General features: G+C 36.9%; 1 protein-coding gene across 1 annotated transcript; it reads right to left on the bottom strand.

Annotated features, from left to right (window-relative positions):
• Positions 1-912: 912 nt before the first annotated feature.
• Positions 913-21,582, bottom strand: aif1l (allograft inflammatory factor 1-like). The gene is made up of 6 exons (XM_058383554.1): positions 21,437-21,582; positions 21,136-21,197; positions 16,184-16,250; positions 12,989-13,030; positions 9,085-9,247; positions 913-2,879 (listed from the first exon to the last, which is right to left on the bottom strand). The coding sequence occupies exons 1-6, from the start codon at positions 21,459-21,461 to the stop codon at positions 2,792-2,794; spliced, it is 447 nt and encodes a 148-aa protein (XP_058239537.1). The 5' UTR covers positions 21,462-21,582; the 3' UTR covers positions 913-2,791.
• Between the last annotated feature and the right edge of the window lie 1,045 nt (positions 21,583-22,627).

The following is a 22,627-nucleotide window of genomic DNA, read 5'->3' as shown; positions in this document are numbered from 1 at the left end:
GATGGATGACTTTATTACAATGTTCTGATCAGTCATGCAGAATAAAAAAGTAATGATGCTTTAAACCTCAAGCCTTTAAGCCAGCTGAAAGATAATATGTGCAAATATTCTAATAATATAATTTTTAGGCCCTATTAGAATAAAGCAGCTAAAAGTATAGGCTTCAGGGAGCAAGTTCTTAGTCAGCAACAATAATGGCTGGGACAGTGGAGACAAATCATAGTGGAGAAAGTGTTTGCCTCACACCCCTAGGATTCGGGGTCTGATTCCTGACTTTGCCCAGTGTGTGGACTTTGTATGTTCTCCTTGTGCTGTAGGAATTTCCCCCCGGAGTTTCCTCCATTGACTGAATGGTATCTCTAAATCACTTGTATTGAGTGAATAGGTGTGTGACAGTGTTTGTGATTATACTGTGATGTACTATTGTACCAGAGTGTCCTGTGCCTTGCACTCCAAGTTCCCCTACAGAAAACGGATGGATGGCCAAATTTCTGAAATAGTCAAGATAACAGGTTGGAAATTACACAAACAACCTGTGACCATATCAGTACTTTACAGAGATCATTACAGAAGCATATTCAGGGATGCCATTAGCTAGCTGAAAGAGCAAGACCAGCTAGCCAGACAACAACACTTCCTTTTTCATTTCTAGTTTATTTCATATGTCTCTGCTAAAAAGGCAGAACAACGAATAAGAAGTTAATCTATTTAATGCATGTTTAGTACCCTCTCAACTACTACTGATGCTCAAATCTGGACAATGACAGTTACAATTAACTAAAAAAAAAGGACACACATTTGGCTTGAGGAAAGATTTAAGGCATTGTTTAATGTGGTAACAGCTATAGCTTCCTGGTGCTGGGATTTCAACTTAACCTTATGCTCACGCAACACCAAACACAATGAAGCAACTTCCGGTGTCACCATATGATCTTTATTTCCTTTGGTGTATGCAAAAAAAAAAAAAACCCATGTGACCTACAGTATAAAAAATGCCTGCATTCATTATTATGCCGAAATAACAAACTAATAATAATAATCTAAAAACTCTAAATAAAAACACAGTGCAACTGCTAGTTCATATTTTACACTTTAACAGGAATGGAAACAAAAAAAAATTCTAACAGATGCACAATTTCTACACAGACTGAATAAAATTATAAAATGAATTGAATTACATGAGCCTACAGGCCAAAGCCTTTTTTTTAATTACAATTAGATACTGAGCTAGGTATTACTGCTAAGTAATGTAAAGAACGAGGAAATAAATAGCACAAGTGGAAATGTTTGAGAACATCACAATCAGTGAGATGAGCAGAAGATGCATGTGGGAATGAAAAAGACAATTATTTTCGTGTAAAAAAAAAATAAATCTTTACACACGGAGTGTAAACTGGCTACATTGGAACAGTGTGAGGCACTTGGAAAGCCTGACTTCAGCTGGATTTACAGTAAGCAGAAGGTGACCCTGTTTAAACGCATGTAGAAATATGGCATTCTTCCAAGTGTGATGCATCGGTCTTGAACATAAAACAGACCTTAAATGTGTGAAACAAACAATACATCGTTTTTAACAGTGTTCCACTAATCACATTTTAACTGAGACAAGTCACACAGACTGGGCAAAAAAAATAAGTAAAACACCACACCACACACACACACACAAGAGGATGAACAATTAATGAACAGCTATGAGGTATTTAAGCTAGAAGGAATGAAACCTGCTACTTATTCATTAAGTAAAAGCTTGTGAATCCTCCTCCTTTGCTTTCTTGGCCCTTTTCTGTTATGGAAATTCCAACCACACACAAAAAAAAATCCCTATAATATTAAAAGAATATGATTAGTTATATATACACTCACTGTCCACTTTAATAGAAACATGTGTTCATTTATAAAATTATCCAACACAATGCTTAAAATCAAAGTGTTGCAGGTAATGAGATTGAGTTTGCTTTAGAATGGGAAAAAACTGATCTTAGTGACTTTGCACAGGACATGTTTACTGGGAATTTTACCGGAATCTGAGGCTATGGTGGGCACAAACACAACAATTGGATAGGAACCCCCGTTCAGTTTGGGCGAGTCTGTGCCCAGTGTAGCCTCAGAGTCCTGTCAGCTCGATCAGTCTGGCCTCTTATCTTAATCCAGTCTGTCTTGGCACCAAAACTGAAAATCACATGTTTCTATTAAAATGGCCATGAGTGTTAATGCCTCTAACTGTTCTGCTATAAAATGGCCTGTACGTATTATTGGCATTAGCTTACAATTTACGTCACTGGACATTGCAGCTAAAGGTAAATGATCATTTAAAACCTAATACTTTCATTTAATTTAATCTGGCTAATGCAAAAGCACTCAAAAATAAAGGCATGGCAGGAAAGTCAAACACCTTAATCTTAATTCTAAAAATATTGTGATATTTTTCGGAAATAAAATGGTCTTATCCCACACACTACACTTAATACACGCTCAAATGTTACACACTGCACTGTTAACAAACACACTTTGTTCATTTTCATCACACGACTCCATTAAAAGGAATAAGTACACTTCAAAAAGACCTATTTCCATATAAATATATACATTTGACTTATAAAAAAAAGCTAATCTGCGGGGTTTGACCTCTTCACAGCAAATTTATATAGATATCTCTTCTTTTTTTTTCGGCATTGATCCCCTCCCGCTTTCTCTAAACCTAAGATTTTCCCTTGGGTGTTTTCCCTATATACACTTTGCCCACTGGATTTGAAATAGGTGGGAATGGGTTGCTTCTGCTTCCATGATTTCTCTAGGGTAGGCTGGCGATGTCACGTTTTGGTGGCGGTCCATCTGGTTTGCAGGCGGGGCTGTTAGCTTTGTCCTCGAACATCATCACCCTGAAACAGAAATGGAAAGTCTTAGCCTGTTCTGCATGAAGAAGGTAAAATAATGCACTCGAACGGAATCATGTCAGATGTGTTTCTGATCCAAAAACATCTGGCAGATTGAAAACCAAGTATTTTTTTGCTCTGTTATTATGTTATTAACTGGAAACAGCAACTAATAGCAATTGTGTAGGAATCAAAGGTGATGGAGTTACCCATCGTACTCAGTGACATCATCAATCATCACTTGAATGGCAAAAGCTACAGAGCCATAACAAAGACCTTAAACATCCCTGCCAGTATAACTGCAGGAGGAAAGGTCATGGAACCACGAACACTCATCTCTGTACAGATGCATCAGATAAAATTCAGTAGCAGAACAGACTAAAAGCAGCAGGAACAACAGAAAGCAATAAGCAATGAACTGCACCTCAATCATCTCCATTCCAACATACCATGCTCAACGTCTTGGCTTAACATAAATAAGTAAATCAATAAATAAACATAATTTAGAACAAAATATTCTGGGCAGACGAAATGAAAACAGCACTCAGATCTTGCTGTTAGGAAAAAGAACAGTTGTGTGTATATGATCCCAAAAGCAACATTTCCACAGTGAAACATGCATCATGATATGGAGCTGCTTATCTTCAAAAAGTCCTGAGACATTACACATGACTGAAGGAAACGGGAATGGAGGGATGTACCGAGAAACATTAGAAGAGAATTTAATCTCAGAGGAGAAGATGGATGTTTCAAATAAGACAAGCTCAAAAAAAAAAAGGGAATGAATCAAAGCCTTGCAAGGCCTAGCCAATCTCCTGCCTTAAATCCCTTTGTTTCAAGGTCATCAGAGGCATCCTCATAACCTCAGGGAAATGAAGAAAATTTGCCAAAAAAATAAATAAATAAAAAATAAAAAAATTTTTAAAAAAATGGGGGAAAAGCCAGATGCAAGTCATAAAACTGTAACTGCTATAACAGTTTTGCAACAAAATACTAATGCTGGTAGTTTGTGGTGATAATTTAATTGTTTTGAATATTGTCCTTGTTTATGATTATGAATAAATTACGGCTGTCAAAATTCATTTTAACGGCACTAATTTTATTAACGTGCAATTAACGCAGCGCACATTTTCTGTTTGACCCTTGGCCATGCCTGTAGTTTGGGAAATGGAAGATGCAGCAGCAAACTGAAATTGAGAAAGGAAAACTTCTTTATATATAAAACGATGTCTGATGTTTGTCGACGAGACACAAGTCTGCATTTTATTGCGGATGTGAATTATCACCGCAGCACGTCGAGTTTAAAATATCACTTGATGGCGAAGCATACAACTGATGCAGAGAGCTCTCCTGCCCCTCGCCAAAGGCAGACAACACTAGATTCTTTTCAGCAGAGACGTAATGTGAACCTCTGTTCTTTCTATGTTCTTTTCTTCATGTGTTTGTCATGAACAAGTTATTTGACAAACATGTCTATGTTCTTTATGCTTTATATTTAAGGTGGTTTCAGTAATAAATGTACACTTTGCATGTTTAGAAGTGATCTGAAAATGTTAACAGGCTTGTGTAGGTAAATAGCTCAGTGCAAAGAAAGAAGTCATTGTTTTCTATGTTCTTTTTTTCCCATATGTTTAATAGACATGAACAAGTTCTTTGAAAAATATCTATGACCTTTGAAACATGTCTAGTCTTCATGCTCTATGTTGAATATGGTTTCACTAATAATAAACAACATACATTTCAATATTTGTCCATGCCCATGTTGATTAGAGTATTAAAAACTTTAAAAAGAAAAGAATTAATTAATTTAAGAATTAATTTAAGGTACATTTAGAATGGATAGAAATGTGCAATTAAGTTGCGATTAATCACGAGTTAACTCATGACAATCATGCGATTAATCGCGATTAAATATTTTAATCGATTGACAGCCCTAGAATAAATACTTTCTTGTTCATATTTACAAGTAGAAGGAAATACAAAAAGACATGATGCGTGTAAATACGAAGTGGATATATGCACTGGAAGTATATTAAGAATTCTGAAACTTTTGTTTTTATTATTCATTTCCTCCTTTTTGTTTTGTTCATTTGACTTGGCCTTAAATCATTCTCTGTAATAAGTTAAGTTATTAGTGTGTGCTTGTCAAACAGTTCCCCTTTCAACGGTAACTTCACCACTACTTCTTGAACTGAAAATTGAGTGAGATCAGATCAAAGGGAACTGGGTGGTTACACAGAATATTATAAAGTACAATGCTCTTGTTCACTTTAATATACAACAAAAGCAATGTTAAATTGCGGTCTTACTTTGGACTCGATTTGCACATGGAGCCTTCAATAAATGTTACTAAATGACACACAAAAGGGACGAGCAGGATTTTCATTGACCACTCAGTGTGCAACACTGACCATGAACCAGATTAGTACAGCACCCTACTGAGCAACAAAACAGGATATGAGCAAGAGAGAAAAAAAAAAAAAAAAAAGAAAAAGACACCGATAGAACGACAGTAACACTACATACCGTGGTCAAGAGACAGAGTGACGACACCAGTTGTACAACTTTAGTGTAAAATAAGGCTAAGGGAATTAGTTTGCAGACGTCCAGGTCAAGTAAGTTTAGGTGACAAGACTGGTAGTATCAGGTTAAAGAGAGAAAACCAAGCCCTCCAACATCAAAGAACAATGTCAGTGAAATGACCAATAATTACACAGGCCAATACAAAATGATAAGAATGTTTAAATAATTGTAATTATAAAACCCACATATCATAACCCATCATAAAATAGGTACCGACATGAGTAAAGTCTAAAAGGCATGGCAGAGAATGCAGCAGTGGATAGGAGGGAGATAAACCCCTGACTTCGACAATCACTCACAGGGTTCATCATCTCTACTCAGTGGGAAATTGTCTAGCCTTTAAACACTATCAGGAGTCTTCAACTAAAATTGCTTGAGGTCTAGTAAATGAACCCTCCTTGCCAGCTGATGTCTAGACAATTATATACCTTAAAACATGAACTGATGCTTTTTGCCAGACTAAATAAATGAGTCTAAACATTTTTATTGAACACAATATAATAGATAAAAGGAAAAACAAAGTGATTTTTAAATCATAGATGCCGTCACTTATTACTGCCACACATTAAGAAACAAACTGGATATCTGAAATTGCAGTCCGAGTGACCAGTGTAACCGAGGACGTGAAGCTTTCTTGACCGATCTATTCAGAGGTGTCTTTCCTTTTCTGGTTAATCAATGCAAAGCTCCTCTAAGCTCTTGCTGAGGCCTTGTGCACAAGCCATGTGCTGAACTGACCTAATAGCATTCACCCCTCACCCATCATCACGAACATATCACTGTAAAGAACTGTGTACAAGTTCTTCCTTTCAAGACGACCTCAGTGCTGTTTTCAACTTGGTTTATACATCACTTCCCCAGAGTACTACAGAGCTGGGACTAAACTCAGAAAACATAATTCTGGAGTCATTTGACAGACATGTTGTTAAATAGAGAAATCTGAATATGTTTAATAGGCCAAACAAAACACTTTATATCATAGAACAGTCAAATTAGTTAGCACCTGCTGATTAATTTTATCTAAGCAGCTCAGACTGTTGTAGTGGCTGCAAATACACATTTCAGGTTTATATTTATATCATTAATAAGTTATCATTTCTATAGTAACAGCTCATGCACATGGACCTCCATTATGCATGCTCTACATAATCCAAGTATAGTAAGAGACAGATCAGTTATGGATGATCTACATAATCTAAGACACAGACATGCTATTATACAAAAGCAAAATTATACCTTTAGATATGGTGAAGCTTTGTGTCAGGGCATGCTTATTTAACATTTATAGGAGGAGTGTCCAGTGACAGTTACATAGCACTGACAGTATGCTGCCTGCCATGGGAAGAGGTCTTTGTGGTTTCTCAGTTCTATGACTAGCTGTTATTTTTATCTCATGAACTTCAAGAGAGAGAGAGAGAGAGAGAGAGAGAGAAACAAAAGGAACTATTGTTTTTAATTATTACAATGCAAGTGAAAACAGGAACTTGCTTCAAAAAAGACATTTATGCCTATAAATGGCTAAAAACTATGTTGTTCAGCAATAAATAAATAAAAAAACGTAATAATAATAAAAAAAACCCACCTTATTTTGTTTTATTCCTTACATATAATAGAACATATGCTATATTTGCCCCTAATAATATCTTTTGTGTCAGTGTCCCTTTTTCTCTTCCAGCACCGCAGGGCTACTTTAAAGCTGTCCTAAATTCCCTCTCTGTCCCAGTTTACTCTCCTCTTAAAGGACCAACTCCACGGGATCTGACATATTACCTTCATGTGGGTCAAGGGAATGGATTTACTCTTACTCAAATCATTCAAGTGGAAATGATTAAATATCCTGTGGGTTTTTTTTGTTCTTCTTCACTCCTGCTACAATCAATGCTGTGTCTCCCAAGCATAGCACTGCATTATGTTTTTGTATTAGAATTGTAGAGACTTATAAGGAAGTATTTACACGGATAGACTGCTCAGAATGCTGGCTAACAGAAAAGAAAGGCACCAGGCACAATCAGGAATGGGTGACTTTTTGAATCCCAAAGGCTTTTAAGCTGCATAATAAACACACATAAGCTAAAATCATATTATAGTACCTAAATTCTGCACAAAGCATTCAGTTCAATTGTTCACATAACCTTATTCTGGAGGGGTTTACAGAGTCAAAATCAGAGCAAAATGGAAGAAACCTTATTTCATTCTTCGGTAAAAATACTTTTGTTTATGTTGACGGCCCCTTTGGGTTGCTAGTTGTATATTTTTTTTGCTCTGAAAAGCAGCAGAGACTTAAAACTGAGCCTGGAGCTCTCCTAAAATTCCACCTGTCTTCCTCTGTACACATACACACCAGGTTCTTTATTCATTTCTAACTAGTATAAATAAATGCTTAAAAAAAAAAGAAAAGAAAAGAACAAGTTGCATAACTGAAAAAACTTCAACATTTTGGAAACCCGCTCTTTGGTCTGGTCTGAAGCGTCTGTTTGTATTAGAATTGGCCTTTTGTCAGTCTTTTTTTTTTTTTAGAAATGTCCCCAATTCTCCTTCACATCTTCATAAATCATAAGGAGAAGCTACAATAGGTTTGGTTCACATCCTGGGTTGATTTAAGGTCAAAACTGTTTTCTCAAAAGCATATGCAATCAATCCACAGTAGAGTGGACTAGAACAGAGAACTGAGACCTGTGATTGTGACTCATAACTCCTCTAAGCCTGGCAAATACCATAACACTTGACACAGTATGAATACAGCTCCTCAGGGTCCTCAAAATCTGAACGTTCTAAACATCACTTTGTCATTAGAACACTTCACTACACTGCATTGCCTAAACAAGCTGTTAGAACACTTAACATTAAACTTGTGTTATGTGGCAAATTGAACGCTTTGTATATCTCAAGCTAGACAGCGTCTGAAGAGTTCGGCAACAAAGGCGGTCAACACTGCTTCAGCAGCTGAGGAACTTGGCATAAATTCACAGTTTTCCTAACATCAACAAGAATTTTTTTTTTTTTTGCTTGCAAGTCACACCGTCGCCAAGCCTTTCTTATCTCTGCCAAAGAAAAGAACACTGAGTAGCTAAAGCCTGCGATTTCTGCTGATATCTGTTCTGTTCCCTTTGCGGAAAAAACAGAGAGGTTGGAACAACTTTGGCCAACTTGGAGTGTATCCATAATGGCATAGACAAGTTAGAAAACCGTGTGTGTGTGTGTGTGTGAGAGATATATATCTGGCTTGCATGCCATTATTAAGAGGGGAAGGACTAGGTCACACCAACATCTTGCTTATTTATATACACAAATTAGGTGCAGATTCTACATTAATCAACAAACTAACAGACACCTACTCTGATATTTATTATTCATGTAGAACTGTGTTTGCCTAAAATTTGTAAAAAGAAGTGTAATTGATGTTTTTGTTAAACTGGAATATGTAATGGAGTTTCCACAGAAATGGCTTGTGAATGATGATGCCTCATGATATCCTGTACTGAGAGATAATGGCCTTGATAAGCTGTTGCGATTGTGTGATTCAGCAGTAGATTTGCTGACACGACTAAACATGTACGCTTCCTATAAATAGCCCTGTCGAGCAGAAACTGTCAGCACAATAAACTGCCCATGCAGCACGCAAACTTACAATTTCAGCACAGCCGAACGCTTCCCCAGCATCATCTTGACAAAGTCTCTGTAGTTGATGGTTTCGCTGCTGCCACCAGTCACCTCAGAGATCATCTTCTTCATCTCCAAGTGGGTCTTGGGCACACCGAGCTTCTCCATCATCCTCTTCAGACCCATCATATCTGCATGACAAACATAAGACAGGCTCAAACACACATTTTGATGCAAGTGATAACACTGGATGATGTTTTTTGGCTTACAAACAAAAGTGGTTGATTCCTCTGACACTGCATTACTTATTTAAAAATAACGTTGTATATTTCATACATTTATAGCCATGCTTAATGATGTGGAACATTCACCAAACAAGTTTGTTCTTGTTAAGGCTTATGTTACTAGCCAGCCTCTGTTTTTTGTTCCTCTCTTGACATTAAAAAGCAAGAACACAGAACTAAGAAACCAGAAGTGTCTGTCCTAAACACTCCTCCCAAAAATACTAAATAAAAGTTACATCAAAAATTACATGAATTCTTAATCTGTAATGAATTTTATTGTGTACGTTGTGACCAAAGCGATGATAACATAGTAGAATCAAATGCCATAAACATAAAAGAACAAATAAATTAAAATAAACCATGCAGCTAGAAATGCTTTCAGTACTACTCTCACAGCAATTTCATTAAGAACCATTTACCTGAGAGTTAAAATCTAAATAGAGAGTATGCTGGTCACATCTTATTACATTCTTATGTGAAGACTGCAGAAGTCGGACATTTTAGTCAAATTTGGAGCTCAGTCTCTGATGCTCAGGTGTTGCTACAGAGCTCAGTCGGTTTCACTTGAACATTTTATTAATAACTTGATCCTCATTAATAAAATGTAGTTATTTTATGGTAAGCCTAAAAATAATAATAAAAATCTTGCGTAAAAAAAATACGCAAGTACATTTTTTAAAATATTAATCTACTGTTCTTAGCCATTTTTTTTTATTTAGCCTTTTATTTTATTTATTTATTTATTTTAAACCAGCTTTTCCAATTAATTTTTTGCTTCATTCAAATTTTGTTCCAAATGTTCTAAGAAGGGAAATGAATCAAAGCCAGTATGTCAAACTGAATCAAACTGTTACTCTATTAAAAAGTCTATTATCCTTTTATTGCACATTTGTACTTTTCAATTTTAATTCAATTCAATTTGTATAGCACTTTTAACAATGGACATCGTCTCAAAGCAGCTTTACAGAAGTAGAGAAACAGAGAAGGAAAAAAAATTTAAAGTTACTATTTTATCCCTAATGAGCAAGCCTGCAGCGACGGTGGCAAGGGAAAACTCCCCGTGATGATATTAGGAAGAAACCTTGAGAAGAACCAGGCTCAGAAGGGAACCCGTCCTCATTTGGGTGAAACTGGACAGTAAATAATGTAAATGTAATTGAATAATGTCTTTTCTACAACAGCAACCAAGGGCTTGCAACACTTGCAATAGATTAAATCCTGAGGAAAATATTTACAAAATACAACTTTCCATAAGGTGTCAAGACTGCACCGTGTCCTCCCAAAAGAAAAGCAGCAATGTTAATGGCTGGTTAAATCATTAGTCATGACAATGTTTCTTCTGCAGAAAGCAACTCCTAAAGCCACTAAAAATAATCAGACTTGATAAACAAGCTGTATGTGTAACGTGTCACTGGCGAGATTTGAGCGAAACAATGCATCTAGCCATGACTCGCTCAACTCTTTCATTTCAGTCATCAATTTTCATGTCGTTGTTTCTTTAGTAATTACAAATTCAATACAAAAACATTGTTGAAAAGCTCAACGTCTGTAGTCACTGCAAGGAAAGTGGAACACATGCTCCGTTTTATGCAATGCTAATGTTGCACAATCAGATTTGAGTTGAAAAAACAATTCAAGTTTGTATTTTTCATAAGATTTTTGTGCAGCCCCTGATAAAATTACCATCCAAAATATATGTAAATATATGCAAATAGAGCACAGCACAAGTAGATAAATGCACACAATATCTCAGTCTCAACATGTCAAATGTATAGCTTGGTGTGAAAATACACCACTGTACGTCACCTGAATGTACAGAGTAGAAGATCAGGAAGGAAAAACACTTCATCTCAGGGAGTTTATAAAGTCCGCCGCTAATTAGCAAGTTCTTCATGGGGTGTGTTTTTCAAAGGTGAAAAACAACAACAACAGTGTGCCAACTAGTGCAGTCAGAATGAATCTCACAGTTCAAACACCTCTTTATTTTAATAATCAGGCAGAAATATTTAACTTTCAATGTACTTTTTAAAAATAGACATTTTCTGCATAAGATAATGTCTCTGATCAAAAGATATCATTCTTCCCTAGTGCATTTAATTTCAGTATTTATTTCAGTATAAAAAACATGTGCCTCCTAAAACAAGGAATTACATGCATGTAATTAGCACATTTATTTATGTATTATATTTGAAAATGTATATGTGGATAGTGATTTCTATATACACTATTTGGACAAAGGTTTGTGATTACATGAATGCGAAAGCCATGTTAAAACAATAAACGTGTATCTAACCATTAAAATTTAAAGCAGATTTCAAGGAATTTGACAGCTCTGGAGCAGTGGCAGTGTTTTCTAAAGTGCATTGGAAACCTTGCTGCTATGTTTCCGATCAGAAGGTTACAGTTGAAGGAGATGATGACAGGGTGTGTTTGGACAGTTGTCATGTGCAGCTGTTTTCTATGGGACAGGAGGAGTGTGCGCTTGTCCACGTGCAACATGGCTGACATCTGCCAGCCGACTAAATTTTATGCTGGTTGTTTTCTTTCATGCTTAGATGAAACTGATAAACAATCTAACTAGAAATTCCTGGGAAGCTTTCTTCTTGCAAGCAAAATAAAACCGAAACGAGCACAAACAATAAATATGGCTGAAATTCATGTATTGAAGATATCCAAAATGAGCAAGCAGCATATTATGATAAGATCTACATAATAATAACTATAATAATAATAATAATAATAATAATAATAAATAATAAAGTTCATTCAGTTTGTGACCATCGAAAGTGTTTAATGCAGTTCTGCAGCACCAGGTCTCATGGCATACAAGTGGAAAACTTATAAGCTAGTCTCCCAATTTGTGTTTTGCTGCCAATAAGAATCAAAAATTCAATAGCACTGCACAGAATATTGATTTTGTAAGAATTTAACAATATCTTAATAAAAATGTAGAAATATTGTGGATGTTAGAATTCTATCAATTAGTCATCTAATTCATCATTTGTACACCAGAGCTCACATCTGCATAACCCATAGAATTAAATTATACAGACTGAATACTGCTCACACAATCGCTTTCTTTTGTGGAGACTGTGGATGTTTATGACATTTTAGCCAATGTTGGAGCTCCATTTCTGATTTTAAAAATAATTGACTAGGCTAAAACTATTGTAATAACATTAATTAAATGCAGTTAAGTGCATTAGTTACGTGTATTTAAAGAGACTATGGAAAATGAATGTATAATTATGATTATGTTTATTATTATTTTGGCTAACATCCTCTTCTCCACACATTTAACCATGATGTTACATACAGTAGGACTTCTTCCCACTGCAATTATTTGTGTTTAGTTTTGACAGTGTTTCAGATACAGATATATTTGACACAGAAAGCACTGTGCAATCTGTGTATGCTAACTAGTCCGAACAGTTATTCTAACTGAAATGAAAATGCTTGTGGAAGTCACTAAAGGGTAGGTTTTTAGTTTCCTTGTTATTGCTTGTCCCAGGTCCTGGCTGCTGATTTGTTTCCCCCGAGATTACACACTTTGTCTACAGCAAGTCATACTCTATCAGCACATACTCATGTTTCATGGCAGTTACATGAAAGCTAGATTTCCACTCAGCCTTAATCACACACACTTACCGATCTCTCCCTGGTCATTCAGGTCAAATTCTGCATACTTGTCTGCAAAACAAATATGAAGATGTCAGATTAAATCATGCTGAATAAAGCCAAATACACTCCGTTTCAAATTATACTCGTTTACACACACACCCCCACACCCACACACAGCTGCTAGTAAAAAGTGAGTAGAAAGCCAGGTCATTATAAGGACAGCTGGAGCTGTGACAGAGAAATGGATCATAGCAGGTGAAACTCGGTGCTGAGGCAAAAATAAAACAGTCAAACTTTCATTTAACTTTAAATCATTTCAAGGATTTGGTTTCTGTGCCTGCTTTACTACTCTACGATCGCTGCGTCTGTCCATCTGTCTCTATCTCTGTTTCTCTCTGCATCACAAAGACATCTCTGTTGGAGTGGGGATTGTAACAGTGTCTCTGGGAGAGGAGGAGAGACGACGGTTACAATGGCCCCCCTTGTTAATGCCTTCCCCTGAAACTCATGACTATTCACAACAAAACTGTGTGGGGAGGAAGAGAAAATGGGGGGTATTTGGGGGGGGGGGTAGAGAGAATGGAATAGACAGACATGGCAGCTTGATTTGAGGCCCTAAACACGAAGCACGCTAACAAAAACATAAGCTTGAGGTAATCAATTAAAAAGCGTCTGACACTAGTAACAAGATAATCCTTTGGGGGAAAAAAAAAAAATTTTTTTTTTATAAAACCCCTATTGCATGTTGAAGGATGGGAAAGGAATGCCAAAACATGGACTGTACAGAAATGGTATGCAAAGTAAAACAAAACCTGCTCTCCACTGCTATTTTCTTAAATTAAAATTTCTTCTATTCAGATCCAGAATCTTTTCAGACTCTTTTTACACTTGAGAGAATGGATCCTCAGCATGCTGTTTTCCTTCCTAACAATTCACAATCACGACATTACGTTCAGTCCTGAATACATCATTTTAGACAAAATATCAGTGTAACTTTATCTAGCTACTTAAGCAGTGGTGTGTAATAATTAATAAGCAGCATCTCCACTGTTACTGACCAAAGAGACCACAGTCCTGCATTCTCATTATCTATTGGCTCAAGACTGAGGCTTGTGAATTCACAGCTCATGTAAATTCATGTAGATAAAGTTAGTAGAAAGCATAAACTTGGCTATATCTAACCCCAGGCACATGTCTTCATGTCCTGCATCCTTTCCCCTTTTCTGCTCAGTGAATTTTATTTGCATTTGGTCAGACCACTGCATTAGCTGAGAAACCAGAGAAACGCAGTTTTAAGTTTCTCCCATAATCACCAACAATCATGCTAAACTGTGGCTAGATGCTGGCATCTTATACTGTCAGTCTTTAGCACTGCAGCTGCTTTCAAATCCCCACAAAGCAGCGGTAGTTGAGGTTTTATACACAAACCACAGATGTTCTGGAGTAGGCTTCAGATTTCTCTATACACATGATTTACCATTTAATAAAAAGGGATGAAAAGGAAAACAAGCATCTCTGCTATTTCAGGTTTAAAGACAGTGAGAAAAATGAATAATAATAATAATAATAATAATAATAATAATAATAAGTTGTGCAGTCGCTTGCTGGCAGTGGCAACTGCACACACTGCAAACACAGTTGGATGGTGAATTAACAAACAGGGAGCTACCAACCAGGGAGTGTGAAGGCTAACATGTGCTTCCTCTGAGAAATGTGAAGCCAGCCAACTGCTTCTTTTTGAACTGCTGCTCATACTGCATCACTGGGTGGTATAAAACCCTCCTAGCATAAAACAGAAAAACACTGTCCATTCTTTTCGCATGCCTGAATCGCATTCATAAACACCCACAATTGGCTAATGGGTGTGTGAATGATGTGCCAACATCCCTTCCACCTAGTGATTGGGTCTATTTAGCTCTTTTGGACGAGTGGCCACAGATTACTGAGGAATCATCAGGGTTAAAACTCAGGTTCTCAGATGATACGGCAAATGTTTGAACACTTTGCTGTTGGCCTAGTCAATCTGCTAGGATCAAAATTTTGGTCTTTTTTTCCTCTTTTGATAAATTTCTAGCATTCATTCACAATAAATGTAATTACCTGATGTCAAACAAATACATGCATAATGCTAGTTAAATAGAAAAAAAAAATATGTTGGTGATTAATACATATTAAAAAAAAAAAACTCAAAACGTTTTCTATTTAACCTGAACTGAAGGCAAGAGATGGGTGGTGAAAGGGGCGGGGCTTCCAGACAGTTAGTACCAGTGTAGTTATAGTTATTATATAATTTCAAATGAATGTATCGATTGGGTCATTTCCTGTTTTGTGAAACACACACACACCCCAACACACTTGTGTGTGATACTAATGTACTCCTACATAATATATAGTGATACAAAAGAGTGGCAGGTCACTGGATATACTGTAGAGATGATTTAATTGTTATTGCCTATTCTAAGGTTTTAACAGCATGACCATGTTCAGTTATCATTGTGGCGGTCAGTCTTTTTTGTGTGGTGCACTCTCTTACACTACTCAAGCCAATGCTTCCTCATTCTCTCCCCTGAGCTGAGTATGTGATCAAAAAAAGACACTCATGCAGAGGCACATTTGCGGGTCTAGCACTGTGGTCGGCTCAAGTCCTCTAGAAAAAGCAAGCACGCATGTGTGTGTTCGCTTCTGCAAACCATAACTGAAACAAAACTATTTCGATCCGTCTGGATCCTGTACATGTTTATCTCTCAGCTGTGTCATGGTTGTGTTTCATAAGAGGCTTCATTTTCTTACTTTGTAGATAAGCACACAGACACACGTGCATAAAAACACACAGCTTGGATGTATGGTAAACAGCTTAAAGAATTCAAGGCCCTTTGAGTATAGAGTTCAAGTGTCAGGCATAGAAAGTGGGGGATGAGAAAGAAAGAGACTGGATCTGTGCTGCATGACTGCGAAGTTTTCGCTATAATCTCTTATCCACGGACATGCTCAGTTGGGCTATTTTTCTCTCCCAAAAGAATTCCATCTCCAAAAAAACAACAAAAAAAAGCAAGCAAGCATTCCTACAGACCCACAGCACAGAAAGCTCCTCCACACACACACGCTACACTTCTACAAACACAATGCCACATATGCATGCAGATCACACTCGGGTGCCAGCCTCTGAGGGCGTTTACATGTTAAAGATGTTGCTGATGAGCTTTTAGTCTTTGTAGTGCTTACTTTTGAAAGAATCCAGCTTCTCTGCCAAATCCTCCTCATCTCTGTACTTCTGATCCTCCATGAATTCCTGCAGTGGAAGGGAAAGAGAAATTGTGTGATTTTTTGTAATATTGACTCTAAAGTTATGTCTAAGGACAGCACTGAATAAACAGACAGTTATAGTTTGTGTACATGAGGACATATTTATAAACTGATAACACTACTTTCATTTTCATATTTGCAGGTGACTGTTGTGTGTGTGTACGCACAACGTAATGTCACATTTTTACAATTCCATACAAATTAGGTCAAGTGACATATCCAAAGAACTGGCTTAAAAGGATTCCAGTTCCTCATGCTGCTTTACTGGTTCATACCTGCTATTCTACTGACTATTGTGCAAAAATGCAAGAAAAGCCCATAACTGTGGTTTTATCAAATCCTGCTCCAAAAAGAGACACTAGAAGAAAAATAAGGCTTGGAAGGAAGTAGCAGGGTTCCTTGGGGCCTCTGGTGAGAGTGGACAAAGCTAGTACAGCAAGCTCTGCCAAGGAGCTAGTATGAAGTCTAATACACAACTGTAAATCAAACAACTGACTTCAACATTCAGCTTTAGACGCAATTACGTTATTGAATAGGTCTGACTATCTCTAGGGCTGGATAGCAAAACATATTGCATAAAAATGGTCAAAGATGAAACAGAAGATTTAAAATCTCCATGAAATAAAAATAATCTTAGCTACCATTCGATCCCATATGTTTACTTATTTCCTTGTGAAACAGGAAGTCATATTAATGTTTCAATTAATCATATTAATGAATCAATTAATATTCTATTAAATCAGATCAGTGAATTTACTCAATGCTAAAGAATCCCCGGAAGCATGTCCATGCAACAAGTTCAAGGATTTAAGAAACCCAAGCTGCTAAAACACTTCTTCAATTTCACTTTCAAGGGAAAAGTGTGTGAGAAAATGCACAACAAACCATGGACAATGCACTACTACTGTACAACACGACCCTCCTCTGGGGCGGGACATATAGAGAATATAGAGATTATTTCATTTGATAATGAAGCTTCTTCTGTATATAAACTACATCTCCTATAAATACTTTTTCAGCTTGGATCCTTCATCTGTTCAGTCTGTGCTGTTAGCCAAAAGATGCATTAAGTAAGATTAGTATTTTTTTCCCGTCGAATAGCAATGACATTTGAATGATTTCTGCCCATGTTCATGAAGCTCACCCTCAGGAACTATGTTGGACCTTCTGTAAATTGACTGACAGTAGGCACATCAAACCAAAACCAAGAATTCTAGACACGAATTCCAAACAGGTTTTCTCAGTGACTTATACACATTTGCTCAGGCCACAACTTAATCCACTGTTTGTCCCCACATATGATGTTCTACATGTCTTTCAAGTTCTTTGTATGTGCTATTGCACCTTTAATGTGCCAATAAGAAACAAAACATGACTTCAAACTGATTGACACTGATATTGACATTTATACACTTATAGAAACGAAACTGTGAATTAAACACTGAAAGCTAACAGATGCCGCTATACACGGTTGTGTTTTTTTGCTTATGCATATTTGTTACACACCTCTGCTTAATTTGGTTAAACTAGTGCTGCTAGGAATAGCAGCAGAACTGGATAGAGTTTCTGCTAAAATTTGTTTAGCGCAAATCTTCAAAGGCGAATTTGCCCTAAAAAAAATCTTGTTGCTAAATTAAGCTATTCAGGTAAAACAAAGGTGGAGGTTTCTCAGAATGTAGGAATTTCTCAACTGTGTAGCCATGTTCCATGTGTTAGACACGAGGGAGTAGAATTATGCAGTAATACCTGTATCTTCAACTGACTAAAGAGAGTCTTCGCTAGTTAGATCCAAGCTGAGAAATTCATCTAGTTAAAGAGTGAGAGCTTTAACGTTTGCTAGCTAGATTTCCTGTTTAATGAACTGTTTACACTTACTCTTTCAACTCTTGTAGAGTTAACAGGATTATGAGATTTTGCCTTTACAGAGTAGGATAAACGTGTTGCTCCATCTAGGAACCAAGGTAAATATGATTTCTACTTTATACCTTCTGAAATAGTCACACAGTCACGGCTTAACCCAAATTTTCCCGAAAGGTTGTAAACAGATTAGAAGTTCAGTTTGGTGATTAGTCACTGTGTGTGTGTGTGTGTGTGTGTGTGTGTAGTTCAGCAGCATGATTAAAGCACAGGAACAAACTAAAAGAACAATCACAGCCAGCAATGCAGCTTTAATTCTGACTGTTCAAGCACCGATACAGGAGACTCCTTCCACAAACGGAAACTAAACCTCTGTATGTCTATTTAGAGCACTGTTTCGCTGGTTTTGAATTGAATATACAATACGCTTAGTACACAACATACTGTGATGAGTTAACATACAAATTATGTAAACTACTGGGAAGAGTTTCCATGGTAACTTTGGTTTCTAAAGGGAATAATCAGGCACAATTTCAGACACTTTGAAAATTGTGTGTGTGTGTGTGTGTGTGTGTGTGAGATATTCACACACAATTTACACACACACACACACACACACACACACACACAGGCCATTCCGCATAGTGCGGGAAAACAAGCACAGGACAAGGAAAGAACATGATGGGGAACAGTGATAAAGTTAGTTGAAGGAATGGAAACTAAAAATAATTCAAATTAAGGTCAGAGGAAGTGGGCAGCAATGTGAATGGACTAAGTCTGACTTGACAGCATAGCACTATGGACATGCTCACATATCTGAAGGCATCGAGTAGATTAAATGTTTGGCAACCAAACTTCTCATTAATGAACAACCCAGAATTGCCAATCAAATGGCCCACATAAACAAACAAACAAACAAACAAACAAAAAACAAAGCATTTCACTATGAAGGTAAAACTGAATAGAAGAGCCATAAGCTCAGGTACCCCCAAAATGTGACACTGACAAATTTTCACTAGCAACCTAAACAGTTTATTAACCACGTCTCTTTCCAAAGAGATTTATTTTCATAGCAAAGGGGGATAACTACTTAAGCAAAAACAACTTTTGTAATCTTCTATCTTAGCGTGCCTAACCTCACTGTTTAGGCCTTACTGCAATTATTCTTAATATTATTATTTAATCTTTTCTAGGACACGTGATATGCATTTTGTCTCTTTAACCCAGAAACTGTAGTGGACTACTTTCTGGGACCGTGTTATCAAGGGCACCAAAAATATGCCCTGGAATTTAGCACAAGAACGCAAAGATAACCGGTGGCAGCTTCAGAAACAACTCAGAGTTCAATTTTTTGGTGATTAAATTTCTTTAATCTGCAGGTCAAACAATTAGGCCAAAAATCATGTGTAAGCATGTCCTAGTGGTCTCTGTGGTGTTTATTTGGACACAGTGTGTTCCTGCGTATACAGTAACACTATGAAGACTACAGATCAATAAAGGCATTGCTCATCAGGGATGCCAGATTAATCGCTGTATTTGGCGACTTTTACTGACTAAAAGCTTAAGAACAAATCTTCTGAGGCTTTGAGCAGACGTTAGTGATGTCCTGCACTTGATACGGCTCTCCAGTTCACATCCCAAGCTGCTGCTTATATGATTTTGCCCCAGCGCTCACTGGGTGTTCAAATTACTATTGTTTATCCAACACATGCAGGTCTTTGTTTATTTTAATGCTGTGAAGATTTCCCAGGAAAAGACACAGATTTGAAAGTTAAACTCATGAATTTGTCTAGTCTATTCAACTACCAGTTCCTTCCTTGTTTACTGTAACAAATGTAAAGTAATGTTTCAATTAATATGTTGACATACAGACACGGGGCTTGGGTAAATCTCTAACACGGCCCCGAATGATCACTGTTTGGTGAAAGATAATTATTATTAGAGTTATTACACATGTAGCTAGAGTTTGTCTGTGGTCACTGTACTGCAATTTCAGTCCAAAATTTCACATGAAAATTCAGTGCAATAGAACTGCCCCAATCTTTGCTCTGGTGCACTGTATCATTGCTCTGACCCCAACTTCCTTAGCTCAGATATGCAAAGAAAAGATTTGACTTTGCTGTAATATATGCGACAAAAATTAAAGCAACATATTCCTTACAAACAGGTTTCGTTCGTGTGTAGAGCCTCAGCTGTTTGGTTTTTTCCACCACATTTTGTCTATATTTGTAACAGAGCTTACAATATTTTGTAAATATTGTTCATTTGTGGTGCGATAAACACCACGGTCTACTAAACTATTTAACTACCTTCATAATGAATATTTTTCTATTAATGAGGCTTCAATTAAATATATTTGTATAGCGCCGTCGACAACGGACATCGTTTTAAAGCAGCTTTACAAAAGTAGAGAAACAGAGAAAGAAAATAAATAAAATGAAATTATTAAACTATTTCATCCCTAAAGAAGAAGAAACGCCTTTCCTCATGCACCACGTCATGATATGCAAATGAACAAGACGACCTCATGAATATGCAAATGCGCCCGTGACGTCGCGAGGTGGCATCTCGCGCACGCAGTAAGCCACTTTCCCCTGAACAGGAGTTTCAACGCTGGCAACAACGGTCTCATTCATTCAGCCAGACACACCTGATCTAAACACGGCCACAGAGAGGCTTTTAATAGTCCGGCTTTTAAAAATGACTCCGTGTATATAAATAAAGGGGTCGGGTTTGATTTTTCTCGCCTGGGGAAAGTTTTTAATCGCCGTCTGTAATGAGACTTGTGTTTGTTCTCAGACACTATGATAGCTCAGTAACACAATACAATATAAACGCGTTCACACACGCTACACAGCTGCATGTACACTGACCGTGGTGTTTGATTAATAATATCGTTTTCCATACGTTTTATTTCACTCCATGAACAGTAAAGGTCAAAGCCAAGTCCAGTTAGCTGTGAAGCTAGCCGTTTCTCACCATCAAAAAAAAACGGAGTGTAAAATTCATCTCACCCTGTTCACTTCTTCTAGCTTCTCCCTCTGCTGTTCTTTCAATAATCCAAAGGCTTTTCCACCTGGAAAATAAACACAATCCTCGTTAAAAAAAATAAAATAAAATAAATTAAATTTAAAAAAATCCCATTAGACTCTTTTGCATTGACATGCACTTGCCGCTGAGGTAATAAAGAGCAGCGGGCTAACAGAATAATGCAGCATTCCAGAGGAAACCAAGCGCGAGAGGAGAATACACAGAGAATTAGCGATTAAAAATAATAATTTAATTGATAAGATGAACGATTATATCAAGACTTACCTTGTACATTCTGATTAGACGGCATGATGAGACGGTTAGGTTGAGGAGCGAAGCGGAGAACTGGTGTTCACTCGTGAGGAGGCGGAGGAGAATAAACGCAAGTCGCAGGAGTTCAGTGTGGGGCGTCCGCTAATGACTCGTTCTTTTGTTTATGAACGACTCAATGTGTCGACTCTGGGGAATCGATTCTCAAACACAAACCAATCGAATGTTTTAGCAAGGTTGTGTCGTGTTTTGTTGTCGTCTCTGACTTGGCTAATTGCTAAAAGAGGAAATGTTTCAGTAGCCAAATTGATATTTTTATGTTAACTGTAGTGGATGTCTCTTATTTAACGCACAAACAGAAATATCCGGAAAGCCAATTATTGTATTAAAAATAACAACTTCCATATAGTGTCAATTTATAATCCACACGATATTACTAAGGGCGAAATCTAAGCAAAATTACTATGCTAGATTCATTTAAACAAGAATCGATTCGTAATGTCCATGGCTATTTATATAGCGGGAGTGAGGATGAATGAAGAAATGACACCAAAAACTCGGTTCGTTTAGATGTGAATCGAATCCGTAAAGTGACTCGTAGTACTATTACAAACTGTTAAGACATGAATGGGACTGAGTGAATAAATCAAACCAACTCTCTCAAACTCGATTCTTTTAAACGGGAATCAAATTCGTTAAGTGATTCTTAATACCCATAGTGGTCATTGTTCAGCAGGAATTAGTCTCCCGACGCCATCGTGCGGCCAAAAGAGGAATCTCAAGAAAACAGCCTAAAAATCAAAACAAATTCCTAATTTGGGCAAAATACTTCAGCCATATAGAATAAACAGCCAAGTATTTAGCACCGTACAAATTAAGGTCTGATGTCGAATGTCTATCCTGCATATGGATTTGCTGTGTATGGATGCATAATATGTAAGCTGCAATTCTTTTATTTCTATTTATTTGTAGAAAAGGAAATGAAAAAGGAAATACATAAGATGTTCAAGAACGTACATATTATGGTACAGCATTTATTTAATCTCAGACTCATTTAATCTGTGGATAGGGACTGTTCCTTCTCAAGTAACCCACAAACTACACCAGTATTTTGCCCCCCCCAGCATTGCAGAGTTTAGCTTTCTTTTATCACCCGTTTGTGTGTATATTATTCTATCTTGTTATAAGTTTTTAAGGTTTGCACTG

This window comes from Hemibagrus wyckioides, linkage group LG28, assembly GCF_019097595.1.
Source record: "Hemibagrus wyckioides isolate EC202008001 linkage group LG28, SWU_Hwy_1.0, whole genome shotgun sequence".
NCBI lineage: Eukaryota > Metazoa > Chordata > Actinopteri > Siluriformes > Bagridae > Hemibagrus > Hemibagrus wyckioides.
This window is presented reverse-complemented; position numbering and strand designations above follow the sequence as displayed.